The following is a 23,941-nucleotide window of genomic DNA, read 5'->3' as shown; positions in this document are numbered from 1 at the left end:
ATTTCAGATTTGGTAAAGAGTATCGACCCTCTCCCAAATCTGATATCTCGTTGAAACTAGGTTTTTTGTCTCGGGACCAGAAACGGACGAACAGAAGTGATTAATGGAAATAAAAGCTGGGGTTTTTTTTGTACATTTGCCTAGTAAACATGACTATTTATCAGGCTAGATGAAATACCCAAGAAAGTCTGTTAAATTTCTTTGTGTAGTTCTATCATTTAAAAGTCCATGAAACCTGAGTACCTCGATCGGAAAGCATACCCGGCCGGTTTATATACCCCAGTAACAGTTGAGGAGCGATCAAAACTAAAATGGCAACCAAATGCTTTTATGAAAGTATGCCAGCTTTAAACTGCACAAACTGAAATATTGCGGACAGTGCCTATTTACGAGTGGTGTTCAACTTTAATATATTCGCTGCGCCTCCTCGACGTCAATACCGTCGTAGTAAGGTGGCTTTGGTTTGGTAAAATACTTATACTTTCTCCGTCTTTTAACTTGAAAATAAATGAAACTGGTTAGTTAGTCATAATTATAACCAAAAACGCATAAATAATTTGATTTTTATCATAAACTTTTAATCTACCGACACTATGTACATAATTGGTCTTTTTTCTAATTAAATGTCTGCGCCAGGTTCATCGTATTCAGACGCATGACTTGTTTATATACCGGTTAAAACAATATATCTGTTGATCTGTTTTCCCTAATTTTCGAACAGCCCTCGTATGTAAAAACAGAAAAAGAAAATGCACGGTTCCAAAGTGTATTTACTAATGCTTTATGAGTGTCAACATATGTGTTAAGGTAAAAAAAAAATCAAAATGAAATTCATATGAAAATTTATTTCCCTGAAGACAATTAATTCACTTTACGCAAATTCTCCTACACAGTGTGTGTTGCATATGTTGTGAAAACATGTGTCACTCGTTCACACTGATATATTCCTAATAAACTCGGTAAAAAAGATAATTGGTACTTACGCTATTCGAAAACTCTCGGGGCTCTCTATATGTTCAGTAACGATACATTATGAAATTCCGCGAAATATCAATAACAAAAACAAAGAATTTAAATAAGTTTTATACATCTGCAGATCTGAACTTGCAGCGGGGGAAGAGGTGCATTTTGAATGATGGGCAATCTTATTTTAAAATAAATAAGTAGAATTCAGTTTAAAATGTCTAAATAGATATATGTTTTTATAATGCAGTCAGCTGTCACAATGTTTTTTTATTCTGTGGTCTTTAAAATCATGATAGGAGGTTTAAGAACAATGAATTGTTCGATCTGCTACTGCAATTACACATACTTTATACTGACTACTAGATAAAGATCGGTTCATTTTCAAGAGAAAGACTCATAGTTTTTAAATTTAGTTAAGGAATATATTTAGTAATTTTGGAATGAACAATTAATGATGATCAAAAAGTGTTAAAACAGTAATTAAATTTTAAATAACTTTATCTTCTCTAAAACGGTTAATGAAAAACTTTGTAGGTGTTGACATATTAGTATTTTTTTAAAAACTTATTCAAAAATTAAAATACTCATAATTCATTGATTGTGTTTGCACCCCTTTCCTTAACAAATATTGATCGTCCCCTAAAATCTTTAGCATTGTTTCGTATCTATCAAATTAATTACATATTGATAAAAGATTAAATGAAAGGAAATATCTTTGTTTATAAACACTAATTTTTATTGCAGATTCGTCCTGGATTAGTGAATACATACATTCAGTGTTTTGGGTTCAAATCCAACTTGTGGTCTTTAAAAAAAAAATTAAACTTTTTTGTTTTAAATTTTTGTTATTATAACATGATGTTGAATTACAATATACCGGTATATTTTAATTTGTTGTTATTGATTTCTAGATCTGCTGTATGAACACTATAAAAAAATTCTTTTCTTATTACTAGTTTTTTAGGATATACACAATATAACTTCACTAAAATATGTTTGCATTAACATTTCCAACTAGTTATCGGTTTTCCTCTCATTGCCAAATTTTTGAAAGCTTTGTGAGTTTTTAAATAACCGGAATAGCCATGTACATTGTACTTCGACTCTCAACATAATATATTTTTGTTAAAACCTGTACATAGCCTTTCGAGGTTATAGACATTTAAATCCCAATTAATTCGTGTCGAGGATTCCTGCAAACTTACAATCTTGTGCGCTCATTTTTTTACTGACCTAAACTACTCTATGTAGATTCCTAAAATAAAAAGTTTGATACAACACTGGAATAGAAGAATTCTAACTCCAATTGGTCGTGTGACTGTAGTACCACTTATTTATATCATTGCCGACACCCAGAAGGAAGACAATTTTATCTCTCAATAAAGACATTTTTGAATTTGTTTGGAATGCAAAATGTGACAAAATGAAGCGTTCAGTTATAACTCAAGACTATCAACAAGTAGGGTTAAAAATGTTAGAAATGAACAAATTTATTATGTCATTGAAATGCTCATGGTTGAAAAGGTTGATTAAAGGTAAAAAATCATGGATAAATATTTTTGAAGCTATTAATGGTGAACAAATTGTTAACAAAATACTTGATTTTGGTGATGCATTCATATCTGAATGTGTAATTTCAAAAAATAATGTTTTTTGGCAAGATGTTTTCAATTCTTTTCTCTGTGTTATAAAATCTTTTAATGAAAAGAAAACCTCCCTAGTATTCCTGTTTGGTATAACACAAATATTAAAGTGGGTATGAAAACACTATTTATAAAAAGCTGGTATGAAAAAGGTGTCAAAATAATCAGTGATTTTCTTGATGTGGATGGAAATCTTTTACCACATGATATTTTTCAACATAGATTTAATATGAATGTATGTATTATGCAGTATAACAGTGTAGTTAGTGCAATATCAAGATATCTTAAATCTTTTCTTACAAAAAATTCATACCAAAGGTTTATTACTCCATATATTCCAATATATTATAAATCTTTGTTGTTGCATAATAAATGTACTAATGTAGTGTATAGACAATTAAACTCTTGTAATGTAATTCCAAGTGGAAATCAGAGTTAGTTCAATATGGAGCCAAAATATGTGTTAATGATGCTTTTAATGTATGCTTTAAAACAACCAAAGACACTCAGCTACAATGGTTACAATTTAGATTACTTCATAGAATTCTACCTGTGAATCATTACTTAAAGAAAATTAAGGTGGTGTCCTCTGACTGTTGCTCATTTTGTAAACATGACGTTGAGACAATTCAGCATGTCTTCATAAACTGTGAAAAAGTATCCACTATATGGAGCAACCTAAGCTTGCATATTTACCATGCTTCTTCCTTAATACTTGGTTTTAATGTAGTTAATATTTTGTTAGGTGAACTCCCAATGTCTAAAAACAACAAAGTTATTAATTTAATTATTCTATGTTCGAAACAATATTTGTTTACTTGTTTAAAAAAAGGCAAACTGCCATGCCTATCTGGTCTTTTATCTTATTTATTCAACAAATACAAGGTTGAAAAATATATAGCTTGTAAAAATTTTGAAATGCATAAATTTGTCAATACCTGGCAACCCTAGTTATCTATCTTTGACACTATGATTCAATCATAGTCATGTAATTTGTCTTAATTAACACTTTATTTTATTTATTAATTACCAATTCCTGTGCTTTCATCCGTTCTAATATTCTTCCTCTTTTATACTTACCTTATGGCTTTTTGTGTTATTTTTTTTTTCTTTTTCTTCAGTTTTTTTTGGTTTTGTTTTGGTTTAATTCTTTGGTTATTTTTCCAATTTAAGCAGCCTCTACCAATTAGATTGAGTGTGAGAGAGTGAGCATGCGTGAATGAAATAATATTTTAAAAACTTATTTTATTGAATTTATTTAATATGTTTCTTGAGAGTAAATTAAAAAAAAATCCCAAGAGTTTAATTCAATGGCAAAAGTACTGAGTTATCTTTTCCTCGGCGAATGGATTGAACGTCTGCATCATACAGCGCTTTTCATAGCATAATTACGCTTAAGCTTTTTACCGAGTTTATTAGGAATATTTCAGTGTGAACGTGTTTTTTTGCAACATTGTGTAGGAGGAATTGCGTAACTTTTTTCAAGTAAGTTGTTTTTTGACATTGTCCTGCTTTAGATTTTTCCCTTGTATAATATTCAAGAAATGAACTCAACGTCTACCCAAGCTATACGAGTATTACCTAGGTTAGGACAGTTTACGCTTTGTAATCTGCAAAGCAGAATATAAAATACGTCAATTGCTCCAACCCACGTTATACGAGTATAACTCGAGTAGATATTGAGTTCGTTCCTTATAATTTAATTTTCTGTAATTTACTGTACAAATTGAGTGGGTTTTACTTTTAAAAATGACATTTATCTGTTCAAAATTCAAATGCAACGTCAAGCGGATTAGTACGCATAGTGACGTATCTTGTGGCGTTCAGACCAGGATAAACAAATTTAACTGAATTTTTCTATCCAATCAAATGGTACGTTACAACCAGAATTAAATTATTCATATATATTGCAGAGAGAGTAGAGCAAATACGATGCCCCTGAGGGACAACCTAAATTACTTTTCTTCAATCCAATGAATTAAGGGGCCCACACTTAACCTCTGATACAAGTGACACTAAAGATGTTGAGAATCTATGTTGCATGTAAGTCTTTAAGGCATTGCACTTGATTTAAGTCCACTGCGCGCGCGCATGATCATTATTTCTAAAATATGTATAAATGTATGCATTCAATAAGGGAAAAAAATATTATTCCATTTATACACCATAATAATATAGATAACTAGACACTTGTTGCAAAAGCAACAAAAAGGTCTTCCGTTTTGATATACATGTATCAATTTAACCGTAAGACATTGCTTCTCTCATATAGAAAAAAAGTGGATATGATTATTGTGAATGATATATCCAGACGTTACTTACATGTAAAACAAGGAAAATGAAAAAGAAATCAATTTTTGAAGTACTTTCTGTGGCGACCGGAAGCAACGCCGATCTAAACAAAAATGTTAACCATTTGTACAATCATAAGTCAATCCATTCTCAGAGTTTGGTTGTTCACGTCTCTGCCAAATCTAAGATCTCTTTGAAACAATATTTTTGTCTCGGGACCGGAACAGACAAACGGAAGTGATTAATAAAAACAAAAGCTGGTGTTTCTCGTACATTTGCTTAGCGTACATCACTGTTTATCAGGCTAGATAAAACACTCAAGAAAGTCAGTTAAACTTGTTTAAAACATGATTTGTTTGAACCTTCCAGTAAGAACCAGAAGTGACAGTTGACAAAATTAAAGCCGTTAAACGCATCCCCTATCAAATTTTTATCAATCATGAGAGCTTCGTGTCTCAATCACTTACAATGACAAAAATCTCGCGGACATCAAATTTGTAAAAAGGAAGCTACACTGATATATTTGAGATATTTCACCGGAAGTAAAATTTATTTGCTTATTTAACATTATATAGATGACAAATGTAAGATTATAAACTGATATTTTCATTTTCTGTAAAATGAATAAAATATGAAAAAAAAAAACAAATTTTTGAAGTGCTTCCTGTGACGACCGGAAGTTACGCCGAACAATACAATATAATGTAAACACATGTACATACATACTTCTATCATCCCACAAAGTTTGATTGTTCAAGTCGTCACCGTTTTTTAGATCTCTAGGTTTTTTGTCTCGGGACAGGAAACGGACAAACGGAAGTGTTCGATGAAAATGAAAGTTAGTATTTCTTAACCATTTCACAACAGGTCTTTATTGACTATCAATTTGTCTTACATTGTCAAACAAAAACAGTTAAACTCTTAACCAACTTGAATTGTTTGAACTCTTCCGGTGTGGACCGGAAGTAACGGTTGACAAAATGAGAGCGGTTAAACACGTCTTCTATCACATGTCTATCATCCATGTAAGTTTTATGTATTGGTCACTTACAGTTTATGAGATCTCGCTGTAATAATATTTGTTATAAAAAGAGTACCTGAGATATTTGAGATATCTCACCGGAAGTATTTTTTTTGTTTATTAATCATCGGATAGATGACATATGAAAGCGTGTATTCTTATATTTCAATTTTGTGTTAAACAAATAAAATGCGTAAAAACTTAATTTTTGAAGTGCTTCCGGTGACGACCGGAAGTTACGACGAACAAAACAAAATAGTTTAAACATATCTACAACTATAGGTCTATTATCCCTCAAAGTTTGGAAGTTCAAGTCTTTATCGTTTCTGAGATCTCATTGTCCATAGCTTTTTGTCGCGGGACAGGAAACGGACGACAGGAAGTGAATTTTGAAAAAATGAAAAAAACCTCGAGATATTATCGTTCTCTATTAGTACTAAAGATTTTAAGAAAATCTATCCAGCCATCTCTGAGAAATCTGGTTAAACTTTAAAAAAAAACTTGATTTGTTTGTACTTTCTTTGTGGACCGGAAGTGACGGTTGACGAAATAAAAACGGTTAAACACATCTTCTATCAAATGTCTATCATCCATGTAAGTTTCGTGTCTTGATCACTTACAGTTTCTGAGATCTCGCGGTTCAAATATTTGTTTGTAAAAAGGCTACATGAGATATTTGAGATATCTCACCGGAAGCAGATTTTTTATGTTTAGTTAACATTGGAAAGATGACATATGTAAGCATTTATACTTATATTTCAATTCTTCGTAAAATAAATTAAATGCGTAAAAGCATAATTTTTTTAAGAGCTTCCGGTGACGACCGGAAGTTACGACGAACAAAACAAAATAGTTTAAACACATCTACAGATATAGGTCTATCATCCCACAAGTTTAGATGTTCAAGTATTTGCCGATTCTGAGATCTCGAGGGAACAAGGATTTTTGACGCGGGACAGGAAACGGACGACCGGAAATGAATTTTGAAAAAATTATAACAATGCCTGGAGATATTATAATTTTCAATCATCCCTAAAAATTTCAAGGAAATTTATAAAGACAACTCTGAGAAATTCTGCCGACAAAAAAAGGGGGGAAAGAAAGAAAGAAAAAGCATTACAATCACTATAAGGTCTTCCGTTGAAAAAGGACATATCTAACAAACTGCATTAACTTTGATAAAATGTTGGTATTTAGATATCATTACTTTGATTATAAACTGGTCAATTCAGCATTTTAATTGCAAAATTGCAGAGAGATGAACACTGACCCCCCCCCTTCCATTTTTTACCTTTTTTTATCGAGGTCTTCCGTTTCAAACGGAATACTTTATTTTTTTGTTCTAAGTTTCTTTTGATAAGAAACGGAAGACCGTCAACGGACGATCTTTTTGTCATTCCCCCATTTTTAAATTTGATTTTCCGTTTACAACGAAATATCTTACTGTTTTTCTTAGGTTTTCCCTATTATTAAGGTCCTAAACCTTATTGTTATTCATTGATCCTTTCTCCCAATTTTTTTAAATTTGGTATTCTGTTTTCCGACAGAAGACCTTTCTGTTATTTTATTGTTTCTTTTTCTCACAATATATTTTTTTCTTACGAGTTTTGTGCAGGCAAGCTCACGTTAACGGTTCGGTCGATTTTAATGAAACGCTTAGATCGGATAGGTACGGTGCCACTTTGTATTTTTTTTTAATTCCAACTTTAAATTTGGAATTTTCAACTTTAATCTTGGAATTTCCAACTGGAATTTCCAACTTTAAAGTTGATTTTTCCAATTTTAAAGTTGGAATTTCCAACTTTAATCTTGGAATTTCCAACTTTAAAGTTGGAAAAATCAACTTTAAAGTTGGAAATTCCAAGATTTAAGTTGGAAATTCCAACTTTAAAGTTGGAAAAATCAACTTTAAAGTTGGAATTTCCAACTTTCATCTTGGAATTTCCAACTTAAATCTTGGAATTTCCAACTTAAAAGTTGGAAAAATCAAGTTAATATTTATTATATTAATATATATATAGATAGATAGATATATACTATAATTTATGTTCAGTGTGAATTAGGCTTTACTCATAAAAAGAATGGGGGAGCTCATTTGCTTTCAAGAAGAACTCAATATAATATAAATACAACAACTCGAACTCACTGGGATTAATAGAACATGTCATAATTATAATTTCAATTTAATTTTTTGAATTCCATGAAAACAATAACTACCGGTATGTCATAATCAATATATATATATATATATATATATATATATATATATATATATATATATATATATATATATATATATATATATGTGTGTGTGTGTGTGTGTGTGTATAAAAGGTTGCTTGATTGTATCATATACATATTAAATAAATTTTAAAAAACCTCAATAAATAAAAGAATTAAAAGGATTAAGCATAATGAAGCATAGTACTGAAAAACATTAAGGAAAGTAATAATATGTAAACAATAATCTATTCTGCAATTTTCAACAAAGAATTTTCAGTTAACACATACATATACGGTAGTATGTGCATGATAATCTTGAACAATTAATAAATATGTTGAATTGAATCCCGAGATTAAAGTTGATTTTTCCAACTTTAAAGTTGGAAATTCCAAGATTAAAGTTGGAAATTCCAAGATTAAAGTTGGAAATTCCAACTTTAAAGTTGGAATTTTAAAAAATAAACATATATATAGAGTGGAACTAATACGCTTCCGTAGATAGGAAATGATCTAAACCTTATTTGGATTTTTATCAATGCCGTCACTTACATATTGGGATATTGACATTTTAGCAATATCGCAAAGAGTCGGTTTGTCATGAAAATTCCTCTTAAAAGTGATTTTATTTGTATTATTAGGTATTCATATTTGTCTGCCTTAAAAAGCGCCGAATCTCGCCTGGACCTGAAAATTAAGATTTAAAAAAAATGAGCTAATTTTTCGAGGTTTCCTTATCATTTTTTACATGAGCTTTCATTTGACATCACGAAAATTTGCCTGAATCTTTAAATTAGGGACATAAAGGGTCTAAAAATGTTCATCAATAACTCGTTACTGAGGTATATTTTGTTATTATATTATAGGAGCAAAAACATAGATCTTAAAGCTCTTTGCCTATACAATATAATATTTTACTCATGTTTAACGTAATCAAGGCTGCTATGGGCCAGAAACTCAACGTTTTAATCATTAAGATATCAGCAAAAAATATTTTGAAGCAATATAGAAGGAAATGTGCTCATAATGATGAAGTTAGAGCTGACATGAATTCATAAATACATGTACCTATTATTTCCCTTTTATCTCCGACTACCGCCATATTAGTTGTCGATTTCTATTGTTCTGCTCATCGCTACACACCCCTTAAATACGGCCGATAGCGCTATTCGTGCTTCAACGCATTCAGGTATTTCATTCATCCGAACACATTACATTGGACGAAAAGAATCGTAACTAGATACGATCTCGTTACGAGTAACGAGTAGGTCTTCCGTTCAATTTTTAAACGATACGATTAAAATATAAATGAAATTTCAAATTTCCCCCTCAACCACTCCCTTTCAGATAATGCATACGATTGTCAATATCCCTTGAAATGCTTAACAAAGAGTTTTGCTTTTTCACATACAGCACATTTAAGGTTTAAGATTTCAGTCCCCTAAAATCCCTAGTTACGTTATTAATTGGTTTAGAAATTCGTTTTACAAAGTGCTATTCTTACGACCAACAACTTTGTTTCTATAATGCATTACAAAATCTTTATCGTTTTTAAGTTATTTGTAATAGACTTTACGAGTATCTTGGCCCCTAATTTAAGGAGCCAGTCCTATTTTCTTGAGTTCATTTGAACGGTCTCACGAATACTAACATTTTTTGTTCTTACACTTATCTAGAATTGTTGTTCATTTTTTAGATACAAATGATTGAATATTTTAGGGGCCAGCCCTTTAGATCCTTAATGAGGACAGACATTGGTGTTTTGATTAATGGAATCGATTAAAATCATCAATGCAAGCATTTCTCTTCAACAATGCTTAACAAAATATGTCTATTTTTCTAGATAAATTGTGTCAAAGTTTTAGTACTTTGGCCCCTAAAAATCCCTAATTACGTAATAAATGGGCGTAGCAACGATCTTGCCTGATAGATATTGTTACGGTCAACAACTTTGCTTCTGTAATGCATTACAAAATCTTTATCGTTTTGAAATTATTTGTAATAGAGTTTATGAGTGTCTTGGCCCTAAATTTAAGGGGCCAGCCCCTATTTCTTGATTTTGTTGGAAAGTACTTTTGATTATCTACCACTTTTGTTATATATGTTTTAAAAAAATATCAACTCATAAAAAGATACAGATCAAAACGTATGAAAAATTTGATTCGAAATTCGTACCCAATTTTCGAGCCCAGGCGAGCTCATAGAAATGGCGCCACTGGCGCTAAAAAACTACATTGTGCACAACTTTAACCTATGGTCTACCTATCCTGAAAATTTCATATTCCTATCTCTGATAGTCTCTGAGTTTATGTCTGCACAAAATGGGTCGTAAAAACTGACAAAATCGGCCGTAAAACGGAACCGGAAGTGCCGATTTCAAAATTTCAAAAAACTTCTAAAATTATGACCACTGGCAATCATCTGTGAAAAAATTGTTGAAATCGGCCGAATAGTTTTCGAGATATCGCGTGCACAAAGTTTTGGGAAAAAAATAATAATAATAAGAAACAGTACGAAAACTATAAGGTCTTCCGTTGGAAACGGAAGACCTTAAATACTCGTTTTGAACAAACAAAAACATGACAAATACTGCACTGGTAAGGAATATCCAATGAACGAAGAAACCAGACAGACTGAAATCCAGACACACTTATTTAAAAGTTCCCAATAATTGTAGAACGTTTTCCTGTGTACGTTATAACATTGCACATGCGCAAACTAAATACTGTGGCAGATCGAGCAATGTCAATGACCGCATAGATTTTAGAATAAGAGTGTTTATGTGGAAACCGATGGAAACGATGCTACGTTGATACTTTCTTTGATTTACTATCATTAAGCTACTGTGCTGGGTGTAGTGCCATTGGGGTCTTCAAAACTATGCAGACGTTACGCACTCTGTATGAACAACACACGTGTTCGATGTACAAGCAAAGTTAGGCAGCACTGTATTTGCAAACTTATACGGATACCTGGAAAATTCTTTGAAAGAGTAAATATATTTTGTTTACTATTGATTCAAGTTTCCTTGATTCTTTTTACAAACATTTTACTACAATGTGTAGTTTATGCATTTAAACGTCCGTGCAGCCTGAATGCCTCGATCGAAAAGCAACCAACCGTAACTTTCTCGACCGGTACATATACCCCAGCGGCAGTTGAGGAACGATTGAAACTAATATGGCGACCAAATGTTTTAATGACTTCATGTCAGCTTTAACAGGTCGGGGAAACTATTTTCTGTGACGTCGGAATAAATTTACATACTTAATGAGGCACAGACGTAATCGACAAACTGACCAATCAACTGAATGACATTCCTGGGTTGAAATACATCATGGGTTACTACCAAAAATACTACGTTTAAAAAATGCTACTTTTTCTAATAATGTGATTGCTTTTGGAAAGGCACATTTATTTTTTTTCAAGCATTTTGTACACTTAAAACAATATTTACATCATCATCTACAATTTCCATGCTCACATAATGATTTATACAAACACTCATTTTCTAATGGTAAAAATTTGGGTTCATCAACTGCATTGTATAAGTCTATTTGTTAACAAAAGCCTTACTGCCAGCGCTGATTTGTTAGTGAAGACAGATTTCACATGATTTCATAGTCCTAAGCATTCGACTCGGAGATTTTCGTACATTGTAAGGCATTCAAAAGACCTCATGTGGTCATTTACAGCCTAAATGTAAATGGTTACGAGATGCGTGTTTGTTGCGTATTCTTGATATTAATCTATGTATTCTTTTAGACAGTACCTACAGTTAGTGTATGCATCTACTCGGACTTATGGCATTCCATTAGAGCGAGTATTTATAAAGATGACACATACTACTTATATATGCATGTACATATGTACAATGATCAATGTACATGCGTATTGATTATTACTTTTGTGTTATATAAATGTCATACAACAATAAACATGTATCAAAATGAATTCAATTTTAAATTCTAGTCAACAAATAGCACTACAACAGCGAAAAACACAAAATTTACGAAAATCAAATACTGGAATATAATGATTTGTGAAGACTTTATGAGAGGTATTTCAACGTGCTATTTAATATGAAAAATCGGCAATGTTTGTTATTGTGAGCATGAAAAAACCTTTATAAGTACCTAATCTTTGCATTTTTTACACACAAAAAATGAAAAAATTTATAAATTGACGTTCCCGCAGTCATTTGAAATCAAGTCATAAATTAGTCTAAACCACGTGTTTATTGAAAAACGTAAACAAGTAGTTAATCACATGTGTTGGTATTTATTCACTGATTGGACAGTTGTTCGTGGTAAAATATTCTGCTTCTCTGCATATGAAATTTTTTCACTTCGGTCCCACCGTTTAGCACATGCGCATCATCAAACATACTATGTTTGTTAAAAATAGCTGAAAATTGTCAATTTTACTGCAGTATTTCCCAAATTTGAATGTGGCCACAGTTGAGTACCTCTTTGAAACTTTTAAAACTTTTATCTCAAGAAAAATTTAGAATTTCTTAACACATGTTGAAAACAATTTGTTTAAAATAACGATAGCTTTCAGTTGACATAAAAAAGGACTGGCTCCTTAAATTAGGGTCACAGCAGCCTATTTCTTTCATTAAATTAATGCTTGAAAAAATAAAGACTCCGTCCGGATTCCAAATCAAATTTGGTTGTCGAATATCCAACTCAAGGGTTGTTACATTCGGAAGACATTATTTGTTTAGGTTTCTTTTTTCACTTCAGAAGGCTCTAATGTTAATCTACCGAAAATTTTGTGCAGGTGATTTCTTGGATACCTTTTGTCTGATTGTTATGACATTTTTAAGGTAAATTCATTATCTAACGCCTAACAACTTTTATTCAAATGTGTTTTTTTTATTTATCCCTATCTTTATGAGTTATTGTCCTTTCATTGATATTTAGGGGGTCCTTGTTCAACTGAAATCTCAGATTAAACTATATTTGTAACCTTCCGATTTGCCAATGAACAACATTGGTTTTGCAAACAAAGAAGCAGTAATTTGTCGACCATTACAAAACTATCAATTTTTTATTATACTTGTAACAGTTTATAACTAGCAAATTAATACAACTCAATAAAAATAAAACAACACTTCAATTAAAACAAACCCGCAAAATTAAAATCATTTATATAAAAATTACTATTAAAATCATTCATTATAATAAGGTAATATACAAATATTGACTGGGGTTGAGGGCAACATTGATTATACGGATACCGTCCGACCGTCCGACTTTTGGATTTTCCCTTGGATCACAAAATTGAATAAATCTAATGATTAAAATCATCTACTTTGATATAGTTGTTTGATTTTCCCTGTTAGTAGTAATTTATAAAAAAAAAATTCCTTGGGGTCTTATTTTACATAATATATTACATTGTGTCAATTTTCTACAATTATTAAGGCCGGGATTGAGTAAAATTTAGACAAAGTATCAGACAATTGCAAAAATGCCGAATTAAAATAGATTATAACAACTAATTCAAACTTTGGAATTTTGGAAGCTTATTCGAGGAAATCCAGGACAATTACAAATTCAAACTTTCAAGACCCCGTCTTTCAGTACTCTCAGTACTTTGATTAGGAATGTGATACTAATCACATGAATACAATGGATAAAAGGTGTCCATGTAAGTGTCACACATGCTTATCAATCTAAAAACTAACAGACCTGGTTCACTTAATGGATCTCCTCCGTGAATTGCCAAAACATCGAGAATACCGTCTTTGTCTAAATCATCAATTGTATGCGCTGTATACAGATTCATAATGCTATTCTTAACCAGTTTATCTTTAAATTTCCATAATAGCGTTCCTGTCCGTCCATTTACAGCATCAAACACCTGTTAAATAAGAAACAATGTTAATATGTCTATTATAGTGCATATTAGTGCAGCTCCCCCTCAAAGCTTGAGCGATGACAATTAGCTGTGTAGGTTATCGACGGCGACAAAACATGTATGTAAAAAAAAATTCAAAATTATTTTGTCAATTTGTCATTTGCAGATATGATTGAATTGATGTGATTTCTTTTAACTAACTTTAAAATGTATTATATTTTATTCATTAAGTGCACGTACGTTTCGAATAATTTTTGATTCAATACATATCAAATACTTAAGGCTTGTCCTGGAGTTGACCTTTTTAGGGTTAGATATCTAAGAGCGATACGATTGTTTTCTAACTAAGTTAATACTGTTAACGTTTTACAATTGGCTGTGTATTCTATTTAGCGCTATTGGAAGAAAGCGGATTCTTCTGAATCAAGTACATCGCTATATGCTATTCATATATGTATCAGAATGGCAGCATCCAAAAATACGCTAATTCAAATAAACACTAACTTGTTGAAAACTCAATTTTTGCCAGTAAACGCAAAATATGATACGTTTACAGTTAACTTAAATAATTCTATCTTATCTTCATACCATGTTTTTATTTTTATAAAAAGCTCTCTTGTAATATGACTATTAGAGTCAATTAATAGTTTACTCCCACAAATCATCAGTTTTTTCATGTCAATTTTAATTTAACATTAAACCTCTTTAATTTTTCAAACTTATGTTTCAAACAAATACTGAAACAATCTATTGGAATCATGTCATTATTTAGTTGACAGGAAAATTCCCATAGATACATACTGTGTGCAATGCAATTTAATGTATGCTAGCGACAACCTACCCCAGCTCTTCCTCCACCGAGACAATCATTCACACCATCTGAATTAAGATCAGCATTACAATTTATTCCAAATATTTCATGATCAGTGTAGTATCTCCAAAGTTCTTTCCCGTCTTCACCATTTAGCGCCATCATTCCACCATAGCAAGGAAATGTGCCATTGAAATAAATATCACAAACAATTTTTGGTATGGAATAACCGTCAACTCCTGTGGCGAAACCAAATATAAAATCTGGTATACCATCTTTATTAACATCTGAAAGTCTAAATGCCGATTCTGTTAACAATTTGGGTAGCGTAGTTGCCCACACGTCCTCTACTTCAATATGATCACACCCTTTTATTTTAGGAGTTTTTGCATTCAGTTTTGATTGTAATTGATTGGTTAATTGATGTTTTATAATTAAATAACCAACAATGACAATAGATATTGTGGTTACAATGATATAAGTTATACAGCCTAAAGTATTGACTTTAAATTTCCTTTGCTTCAAAGTAATTTTTGTTGGAATTCTTTTTTCTTTAGGGGGAATTTCTGTTCCAGGAATAATTGGCGGTGTCGTTTGGTTTTTTTTAAATTCGTCTTTTTTTTCAGAGCAGTAGTCATCATCGGTTGGTTCAAGCTTAAAGGTGTGTGCCATGTTCAATATGGTAACATCACGACTCTCACTATACCTGTCAGAGTAAAAAAGTATGGTTTAAAAATCTAAATAAATACCCAATGTTTTATTAAGGTCTTCCGTTTCGAACGGAAGACATACTTAGTTGTTTCTTATTAAGGTCTTCCGTTTCCAACGCAAAGCCCAATTGTTGTTTCTTGTCTCCCATTTCAAACGGAGGACTTTATAGTGATTGTAATTTTTAAGGTCTTCTGTTTCCAACGCAATACCTTATTGTTTTCTTACCGTTTCTTATTAAGGGTTTCCGTTTCCAACGTAAGACCTTTTCGTTATTGCTTTGTCCCCCCCCCCCCCCCCATTGTTATTATTATTAAGGTCCTCGTTTCAAACGGAAAACCTTATTGTTTTCGTACAGTTTCTTATTAAGGTCTTCCGTTTCCAACGGAAAACCTTATATTTTTCGTACTGTTTCTTATCATTAAGGTCTTTCGTTTCCAACGGAAGACTTTATAGTGATTGTCGTGTTTTGGGGTTTTTTCCCTTTTCGTCGGCAGAATTTCTCAGAGATGGCTAAATAGATTTCCCTGAAATTTTCAGAAATGATAGAGAATGATAATATCTCTAGGTATCTTTTTAAAAAAAAATTCTAACTTCGTTTCCGGTCGACCGCTTCCACTCCCACAATGCAAAGTTTGTGGCATCGAGATCTCAAAACGATTAAGATTTGAACATCCACACTTTGAGGGAAGATAGACCTATAACTGTACATGTGTTTAAACTATTTTGTTTTGTTCGTCATAACTCCCAGTCATCACCGGAAGCACCTTAAAAATTACTTTTTTACATATCAAATTATTTTACAGAGAATGAATATATCAGTATAAATTCTTACAGATAGCATACTAGTATATGCGATGTTAAATACACAACAAAATTCTACTTCCGGTGAGATATCTCAATAATTGAATAGCATTTTTTTAACCATTACGTAGAGATCGTACCGAATTACACGCACCAACACAATTTGACCCCCATGGTGGCCCCACCCTACCCCCTGAAATCATGGTTTGAACAAACTAGAATGAATCAACACTACCTGAGGATGCTTCCACACAAGTTACAGCTTTTCTGGCCAATTGGTTTTTTTTTTTTACAGATTTTTCGCTATTAATTCCTATGTAAAATCGACCCACCCACTATGGCCGCACCCTACCCCCGGGATCATGGTTTGAACAAATTAAAATCTACACTACCTGAGGATGCCTAAAACAAGTTACAGCTTTTCTGGCCTACTGGTTTTTGTTAAGAAGATTTTCTCAATGTATTCCTATGTAAAAATTTCTAACCCCCATTGTGGCCCCACCTTACCCCCGGGGATCATGATTTGAAAAAATCTGAACCTACACTACCTGAAGATGCTTCCACATAAGTGACAGCTTTTCTGGCTTACTGGTTTTTGAGGAGAAGATTTTTATTGATTTTTCTCTATACATTTGTATCTAAAAATTTGATCCCTCATTGGGGCCCCACCGTACCCCCGGTGATCATGGTTTGGACAAGCTTGTGGCTGGATCCGCTCCAGTCGCAGACCCATGAGTGGAATTCTCACTGGAATACCTCCCACGTTTTCTCAGAATGAATCTACATTACTTGAGAATGCATCCACACAAGTTACAGCTTTTCTGGCCAATTGATTTTTGAGAAGAATATTTTTAAGGAAGGAGTCTTCTCGTTATCAAACATACTTTTTATAATAAGAAATTCATGAAATTTTGACACAGTCAAACGGATCACATTACCAAATGATTCTATCAGTTTAATCTAATTTGACCTTTTTGTTTTCGAATAAAGATCAGGTCAAGGTCACTACCTTTTTCCTCAACGTAAAGGATGATAAAAAAGTGTAGTTCTTTGTAGTTTTGTAGACATTTGTTTAAGATTTGAAGATTCTATTCCTCAATAAAATGATAGAATAGCAGAATGTCTATCAGCTTATACCACTAAATTGGAATAAATATATATTTAAAATTGATTTTGCTTAGCCCGCATTTCCTCTAATTTTTTAAAATTTTAAAGAAATTTTGATTATTTTTTATGCTTCCAATAATAAAATCTTTCTGATTTTTATGAATTATGAAGACTTTATATAAAGATATAACTTGAACGAAAAACTAATATTTTGACCGTTTAATAAGAGAAAAAAACTGATTTTGGTGATTTTTTTTCTCACAAAAATCAATGTATAGAAAGGGCGCTTTAAAAAGGCTTATAAAAATGTAATTTGATAGGCAAATCATATTTTAAAAACATATTCTGAAATCCAAGTATCATATCATTAGTTCACATTAGTAAAAAAAATTCCAACATTAGAGTTATTGTTTTTAAAATTCTTAAACAGACTCATTAATCTGCAGCAATTCTGAATTGCGAAACATGTGATATTTTCCTATGCCAATATTACGCCAAAAATATAGTCATTGTTAGATTCTAAAGATTGATTACTTTTTCTATGCCAAGTTGTATGATAGTAAAAAAAGAAAAGAAAAATATACTATCTAAATTTCCTTTTATCTTGATTTAATGAACAATTAATCAAATTTACGTTTGTCAAGTCGAAAACCAGAAAAGACTCCTTCCTTAAAGATAATTCTCTGTATATTTCACCTCAGGTGAGGTAACAATTATTTATGTCTCTGCTACATGTACACACACTTAGTATTTCCATCAGCAAAATTAATCTCTGTTTAGACTGAATAGACTAGAGAAAATACTGACAACTAGCCTAAAACACATTGCAGTAATCAACTATAACGCAAAGACCATACCGTATTACCATTAGAATTTGTATTTTATATAGTTGTTAAAGTACCGTACCTGTTAATGTATCTTATTTTCCGCAAGTAACAGCCAGCTGTCTTATTTACCGATGTCTATATTTGATTGATACGTAAAAATTACAAAATACAGGCGATAGTTCCCCTAGGTTACAAACTGTAATTCATTAAAACGAAACGAATATCAAAACAAGCTAAAACCACCGTCAATGGTGAAAATGTCAACGCATTGGAATATTTAATCTCAATTTACTTCACAAAATCGGCATTAATGTATCTTGTATTTTTTAAATATTCCTTTCGCACGCAAACTGTTACACAACAACCAAATTCATCTTTGTCAGATTGACCCATTTCTCATACGTTCAAAATGGCCGCTTCAAAGAGGTTTTTGCGATATAAAATACCGAACCCGAAGTTATAAACTGATCGAAGCCCACCCCTTCCAATTATTTTTTTTCGTCATAACTCAAATTCAGAAAAAGATTGGCCCTTAATTTTTGCAATTTATATATTCCTTTCCATAAAGAATATTTATCTTAAATTGCGTTGAATTTGACTTAGTAGTTCTTTAGACGAACTTTTTTTTAAAATGCACCCCCCCCTTTTTCTACAGTTTCGAGGTTTTCTCCGCTTTGAATAAAGATCGGTCTTCCATTTCTGCATTTTATATATGCCTTACCATAAGGATGCTTTGTGCCAAATTTGGTTAAAATTGGCCAAGCGGTTTTAGAGAAGTTCAAAATGTAAAAAAGTTTACATACGGACAGAAGGACGGACGGACGATGGACAAAATGCGATCCGAATAGCTCACTTGAGCTTTCAGCTCAGGTGAGCTAAAAACGATACATGCTACGATATTGATGTCGCTGGAAAAGTTGTTCTTCATTCTCTAATCAATCTAATTAAGGTCTTCCGTTTCCAACGGAAGACCTTATTGTTTTTCTTAGGTTTCTTTTTCCCTATTATTAAGGTCTTCCGTTTCCAACGGAAGACCTTAAATTATTGTTATTCTTCGGTTTCTTTTTCCCTATTATTATTATTAAGGTCTTCCGTTTCCAACGGAAGACCTTATTGTTTTCGTTCGGTTTCTTTTTCCCTATTATTATTATTAAGGTCTTCCGTTTCCAACGGAAGACCTTATTGTTATTCTTCGGTTTCTTTTCCCCTATTATTAAGGTCTTCCGTTTCCAACGGAAGACCTTATTGTTTTTCTTCGGTTTCTTCTTCCCTATTATTATTAAGGTCTTCCGTTTTCCAACGGAAGACCTTATTGTTTTCGTTCGGTTTCTTTTTCCCTATTATTATTTTTTTTTTTCTTACAAAATTTGTGCAGGCGATTTCTCGGAAATGGCTGAACCGATTTTCGTGAAACTTTCAGATCTAATAGATATTAGTCCGAACTTAATATACATTTTTTTATTTTGATGACGTCATTTCCGTTCTTGAGAAAATGACGTTTTAGTAATTTTCAGAGGGTCGGCTTGTCCAGGGATCTCCTCCTAAACGGTAAAAGATATTGAGTTAAAACTTTCAGGGATTGTAGACAAGAGATTGTAGATGTGCTATTTGGCATTCAAATTAGTCATGCTCAAAAGGCGTTAAAGCTCGCCTGGTCCCGAAAATTGAGACTAAAAAAACGTCGTAATTTTTCATGGTTTTCTTGGTTTATCTCTTTTCTGAAAGATATTTTGTTAACACATGTAATGCAAAAAAAGGTTATATTTACAAGACCTTTCATTTGATATCAAGAAAAAGGGGCTGGCCCCTAAAATTAAGGGACCAATGGGCTCTAAAGTCTTTCATCTGTAGCCCTTTACTGAGGGATATTTTGTGAACAGTTATAGAAGCAAATATGTTTATTTTACAGTTATGTATCCAAGCAATGTAATGATTTTATCATGTGTTACGTAATTAGGGGTTTTTAGGGGCCAAAAGTCCAGAATTTTGATTGCATTTATCTCAGAAAGGAAAACTATTTTGAAATGCAGTATAGAAGAAAAGATGCTCAAAATGATGTATTAAATATTATGTAATTTTCAAAATTTCGTTAAACGGCCCCTATAAGGAGTTGAGGGATCGGCGCCTAAAATGTTCTTTCCCATATATCTCAAGAACAGTAGCGAATTTCTAAACAGTTGTTGAACAAAATGTGTTCAGATTTAAATGACCTTTTATTAGATATCAAGAAAAAGGGGCTGGCCCCTAAAATTAGGGGTCCAAAGGGCTCTAAAGTCTTTTATTTGTAGCCTTTTACTGAGGGGTATTTTGTGAACGGTTATTGAAGCAAATATGTTTATCTCACAGTTATGTATCCAAGCAATGTAATGATTTTATCATGTGTTACGTAATTAGGGGTTTTTAGGGGCCAAAAGTCCAGAATTTTGATTACATTTATCTCAGAAAGGAAAACTATTTTGAAATGCAGTATAGAAGAAAAGATGCTCAAAATGATGTATTAAATATTATGTAATTTTCAAAATTTCGTTAAACGGCCCCTATAAGGAGTTGAGGGATCGGCCCCTAAAATGTTCTTTCCCATATATCTCAAGAACGGTAACGAATTTCTAAACAGTTGTTGAACAAAATGTGTTCAGATTTAAATGACCTTTTATTAGATATCAAGAAAAAGGGGCTGGCCCCTAAAATTAGGGGTCCAAAGGGCTCTAAAGTCTTTTATTTGTAGCCTTTTACTGAGGGGTATTTTGTGAACGGTTATTGAAGCAAATATGTTTATCTCACAGTTATGTATCCAAGCAATGTAATGATTTTATCATGTGTTACGTAATTAGGGGTTTTTAGGGGCCAAAAGTCCAGAATTTTGATTACATTTATCTCAGAAAGGAAAACTATTTTGAAATGCAGTATAGAAGAAAAGATGCTCAGAATGATGTATTAAATCATATGCAATTTTCAAACTTTCGTTAAACGGCCCCTATAAGGAGTTAAGGGATCGGCCCCTTAAATGTTCTTTCCCATATATCTCAAGAACAGTAACGAAATTCTAAACAGTTGTTGAACGAAATGTGTTCAGATTTAAATGACCTTTTATAAGATATCAAGAAAAAGGGGCTGGCCCCTAAAATTAGGAGTCCAAAGGGCTCTAAAGTCTTTTATTTGTAGCCTTTTACTGAGGGGTATTTTGAGAACGGTTATAGAAGCAAATATGTTTATCTCACAGTTATGTATCCAAGCAATGTAATGATTTTATCATGTGTTACGTAATAAGGGGTTTTTAGGGGCCAAAAGTCCAGAATTTTGATCACATATATCTCAGAAAGGAAAAATATTTTGAAATGCAGTATAGAAGAAAATATGCTCAAAATGATGTATTAAATTATATACAGTTTCCAAAATTTCATTAAGCTGTCCCTATAAGGAGTTTAGGGATCAGCCCCTAAAATGTTCTTTCCCATATATCTCAAGAACGGTAACGAATTTCTAAACAGTTGTTGAACAAAATGTGTTCAGATTTAAATGACCTTTTATTTGATATCAAAAAAGGGGGCTGGCCCCTCAAATTAGAGAACTTAAGGGCTCTAAAATCTTTTATCTGTATACTGAGGGAAATTAAATGAAAGGCTATAAAAGCAAATATGTTTATTTTACAGCTCTGTATCCAAGTAATGTAATGATTTATTCATGTGTTATGTAATAATGATATTTTAGGAGTCAAGAGTCCATAAACTATGACCACCTATATCTCAAAAAGTAAAATTTTTTGAAATGCAGTATAGAAGAAAAGATGCTCAAAATGATGTACTTTACAAAATGCAACCTTCAAAATTTGGTTCAGCGGCTCCAATAAGGAGATAATGGACTGGCCCCTAAAACTTTTTTTTCTCAGATATCTCAAGAACGGTGACGAATTTCAAAACATTTGTTGAACAAAGCTCTTATCCCTGAAACAAAATAGTATCTGGCCCTTAGAATGTAGACCCTGTTTTTCTATTTTAAATCATGTTTAGCTGTTAAATAGCAAAATCAAGATCGAACATATATCTCAAATTCTAAAATCAGACGGAAGACCTCCTCGTTGCTCGCAACGAGATCGTGTCTAGTTATTTTTGTTTTTTTTTCTTACAAATTTTGTGCACGCGAGTTCTCGGAAATGGCTCGGCCGATTTTCATGAAACTTTCAGATCTAATAGATATTGATCTGAACCTTATTGGAAATTTTTTATTTTGATGACGTCACTTCCGTTTCAGAGACATTGACGTTTTAGCGATTTTTAGAGGGTCAGCTTGTCCGTCGAACTCCTCCTAAACGATAAAAGATATCAAATTCAAATTTTCTAGAATTGTAGACGAATGATTGTAGTTTTGTCTAAAGTGAGCCATTTATGTTTGGCGCAAAAGGCGCCGAAGCTCGCCTGGACCCGGAAATTGAGATATAAAAAATGTAGTGATTTTTATTGGTTTTCTTTAATTATCTCTTTTCTCGAAAATATTTTCTTAAGACATGTAGAGCAATTAAAATTTATTTTTACAAGAGCTTTCATATAAGATCAAGAAAAAGGGGTTGGCCCTTCAAATTAGGGGCCGAAAGGGCTCTAAAGTCTTTTGATGATAACTTTTTAATGTGAAATATTTTGTAATACGTTATAGAAGCAATTATGTTTATTCTAACGTTATTCGCCTATACATGGCAATCATATACTCCTATATTACGTAATTAAGGATTTTAAGGGGCCAGAAGTCCAAAACTTTGATGCTCAATATCTCTAAATGGAGAAACATTTTGATAAGCAATATTGAACAAAAGATGCTCAAAATATTGAGCTTATCAATCTGCAACAATAATTTCTTTGTTATGCGGTCCCTGAAAGGAGTTACAGGGTCGGCCCCTAAAACGACCCTCTCCAGATATCTCCAGAACGGTACAGAATTTCTAAACACTTGTTGAACAAAATGTGTTTGAATTGACACGAGCTTTCATATAAGATCAAGAAAAAGAGGCTGGCCCTTCAAATTAGGGGCCGATAAGGCTCTAAAGTCTTTTGATTATAACTGTTTACTGTAAAATATTTTGTGATACCTTATAAAAACAATTATGTTTATTCTAACGTTATTCGCCTATTCATGGCAATCATTTAATCCTATAAGGGATTATAAGGGGCCAGAAGTCCAACACTTTGATGCTCAATATCTCTACATGGAGAAACATTTTGATAAGCAATATTGAGCAAAAGATGCTAAAAAATTAAGCTTAACAATATGCAACCATATATTATGTGTGATACGGTCCTTAAAAGGAGTACAGGGTCGGCCCCTAAATCGACCCTCTCCAGATATCTGCAGAACGGTACAGAATTTCAAACACTTGTTGAACAAAATGTGTTTGAATTGACAAACACATTCTTATGACATCATAAAAAAGGGGCTGGCCCTTCAAATAAGGGGCTGAGGGGGCTCCAAAGACTTTTAATGATAAATATTTACTGTGAAATATTTTTTGATCCGTTATAGAGGCAATTATGTTTATATTTAACGTTATTTACCTATACATGGCAATGATCATTTACTCCTACGTTACGTAATTAGGGATTTTAAGGGACCAGAAGTCCAAAACTCTGATCCTCTATATCTCAAAATGGAGGACATTCCGAAAAGCAGTATTTAACAAAAGATACTC

The 23,941-nt window shown here is 32.3% G+C and overlaps 1 protein-coding gene across 2 annotated transcripts in view; it reads right to left on the bottom strand.

The window, feature by feature from the left end:
• Positions 1-23,941, bottom strand: part of LOC128157527 (uncharacterized) — a 171,637-nt gene that overhangs the window by 113,630 nt on the left and 34,066 nt on the right. For both annotated transcript variants that reach the window (XM_052820112.1, XM_052820111.1), the window contains exons 2-3: positions 14,852-15,527; positions 13,842-14,013 (exon numbers count right to left, since the gene is read on the bottom strand). In XM_052820112.1, coding sequence (XP_052676072.1) covers positions 13,842-14,013; positions 14,852-15,493 — 814 coding nt within the window. In that variant the 5' untranslated portion in view covers positions 15,494-15,527. The remainder of the gene's footprint in view (positions 1-13,841; positions 14,014-14,851; positions 15,528-23,941) is intronic.

This window comes from Crassostrea angulata, chromosome 7 (assembly GCF_025612915.1).
Source record: "Crassostrea angulata isolate pt1a10 chromosome 7, ASM2561291v2, whole genome shotgun sequence".
Lineage (NCBI taxonomy): Eukaryota > Metazoa > Mollusca > Bivalvia > Ostreida > Ostreidae > Magallana > Magallana angulata.
This window is presented reverse-complemented; position numbering and strand designations above follow the sequence as displayed.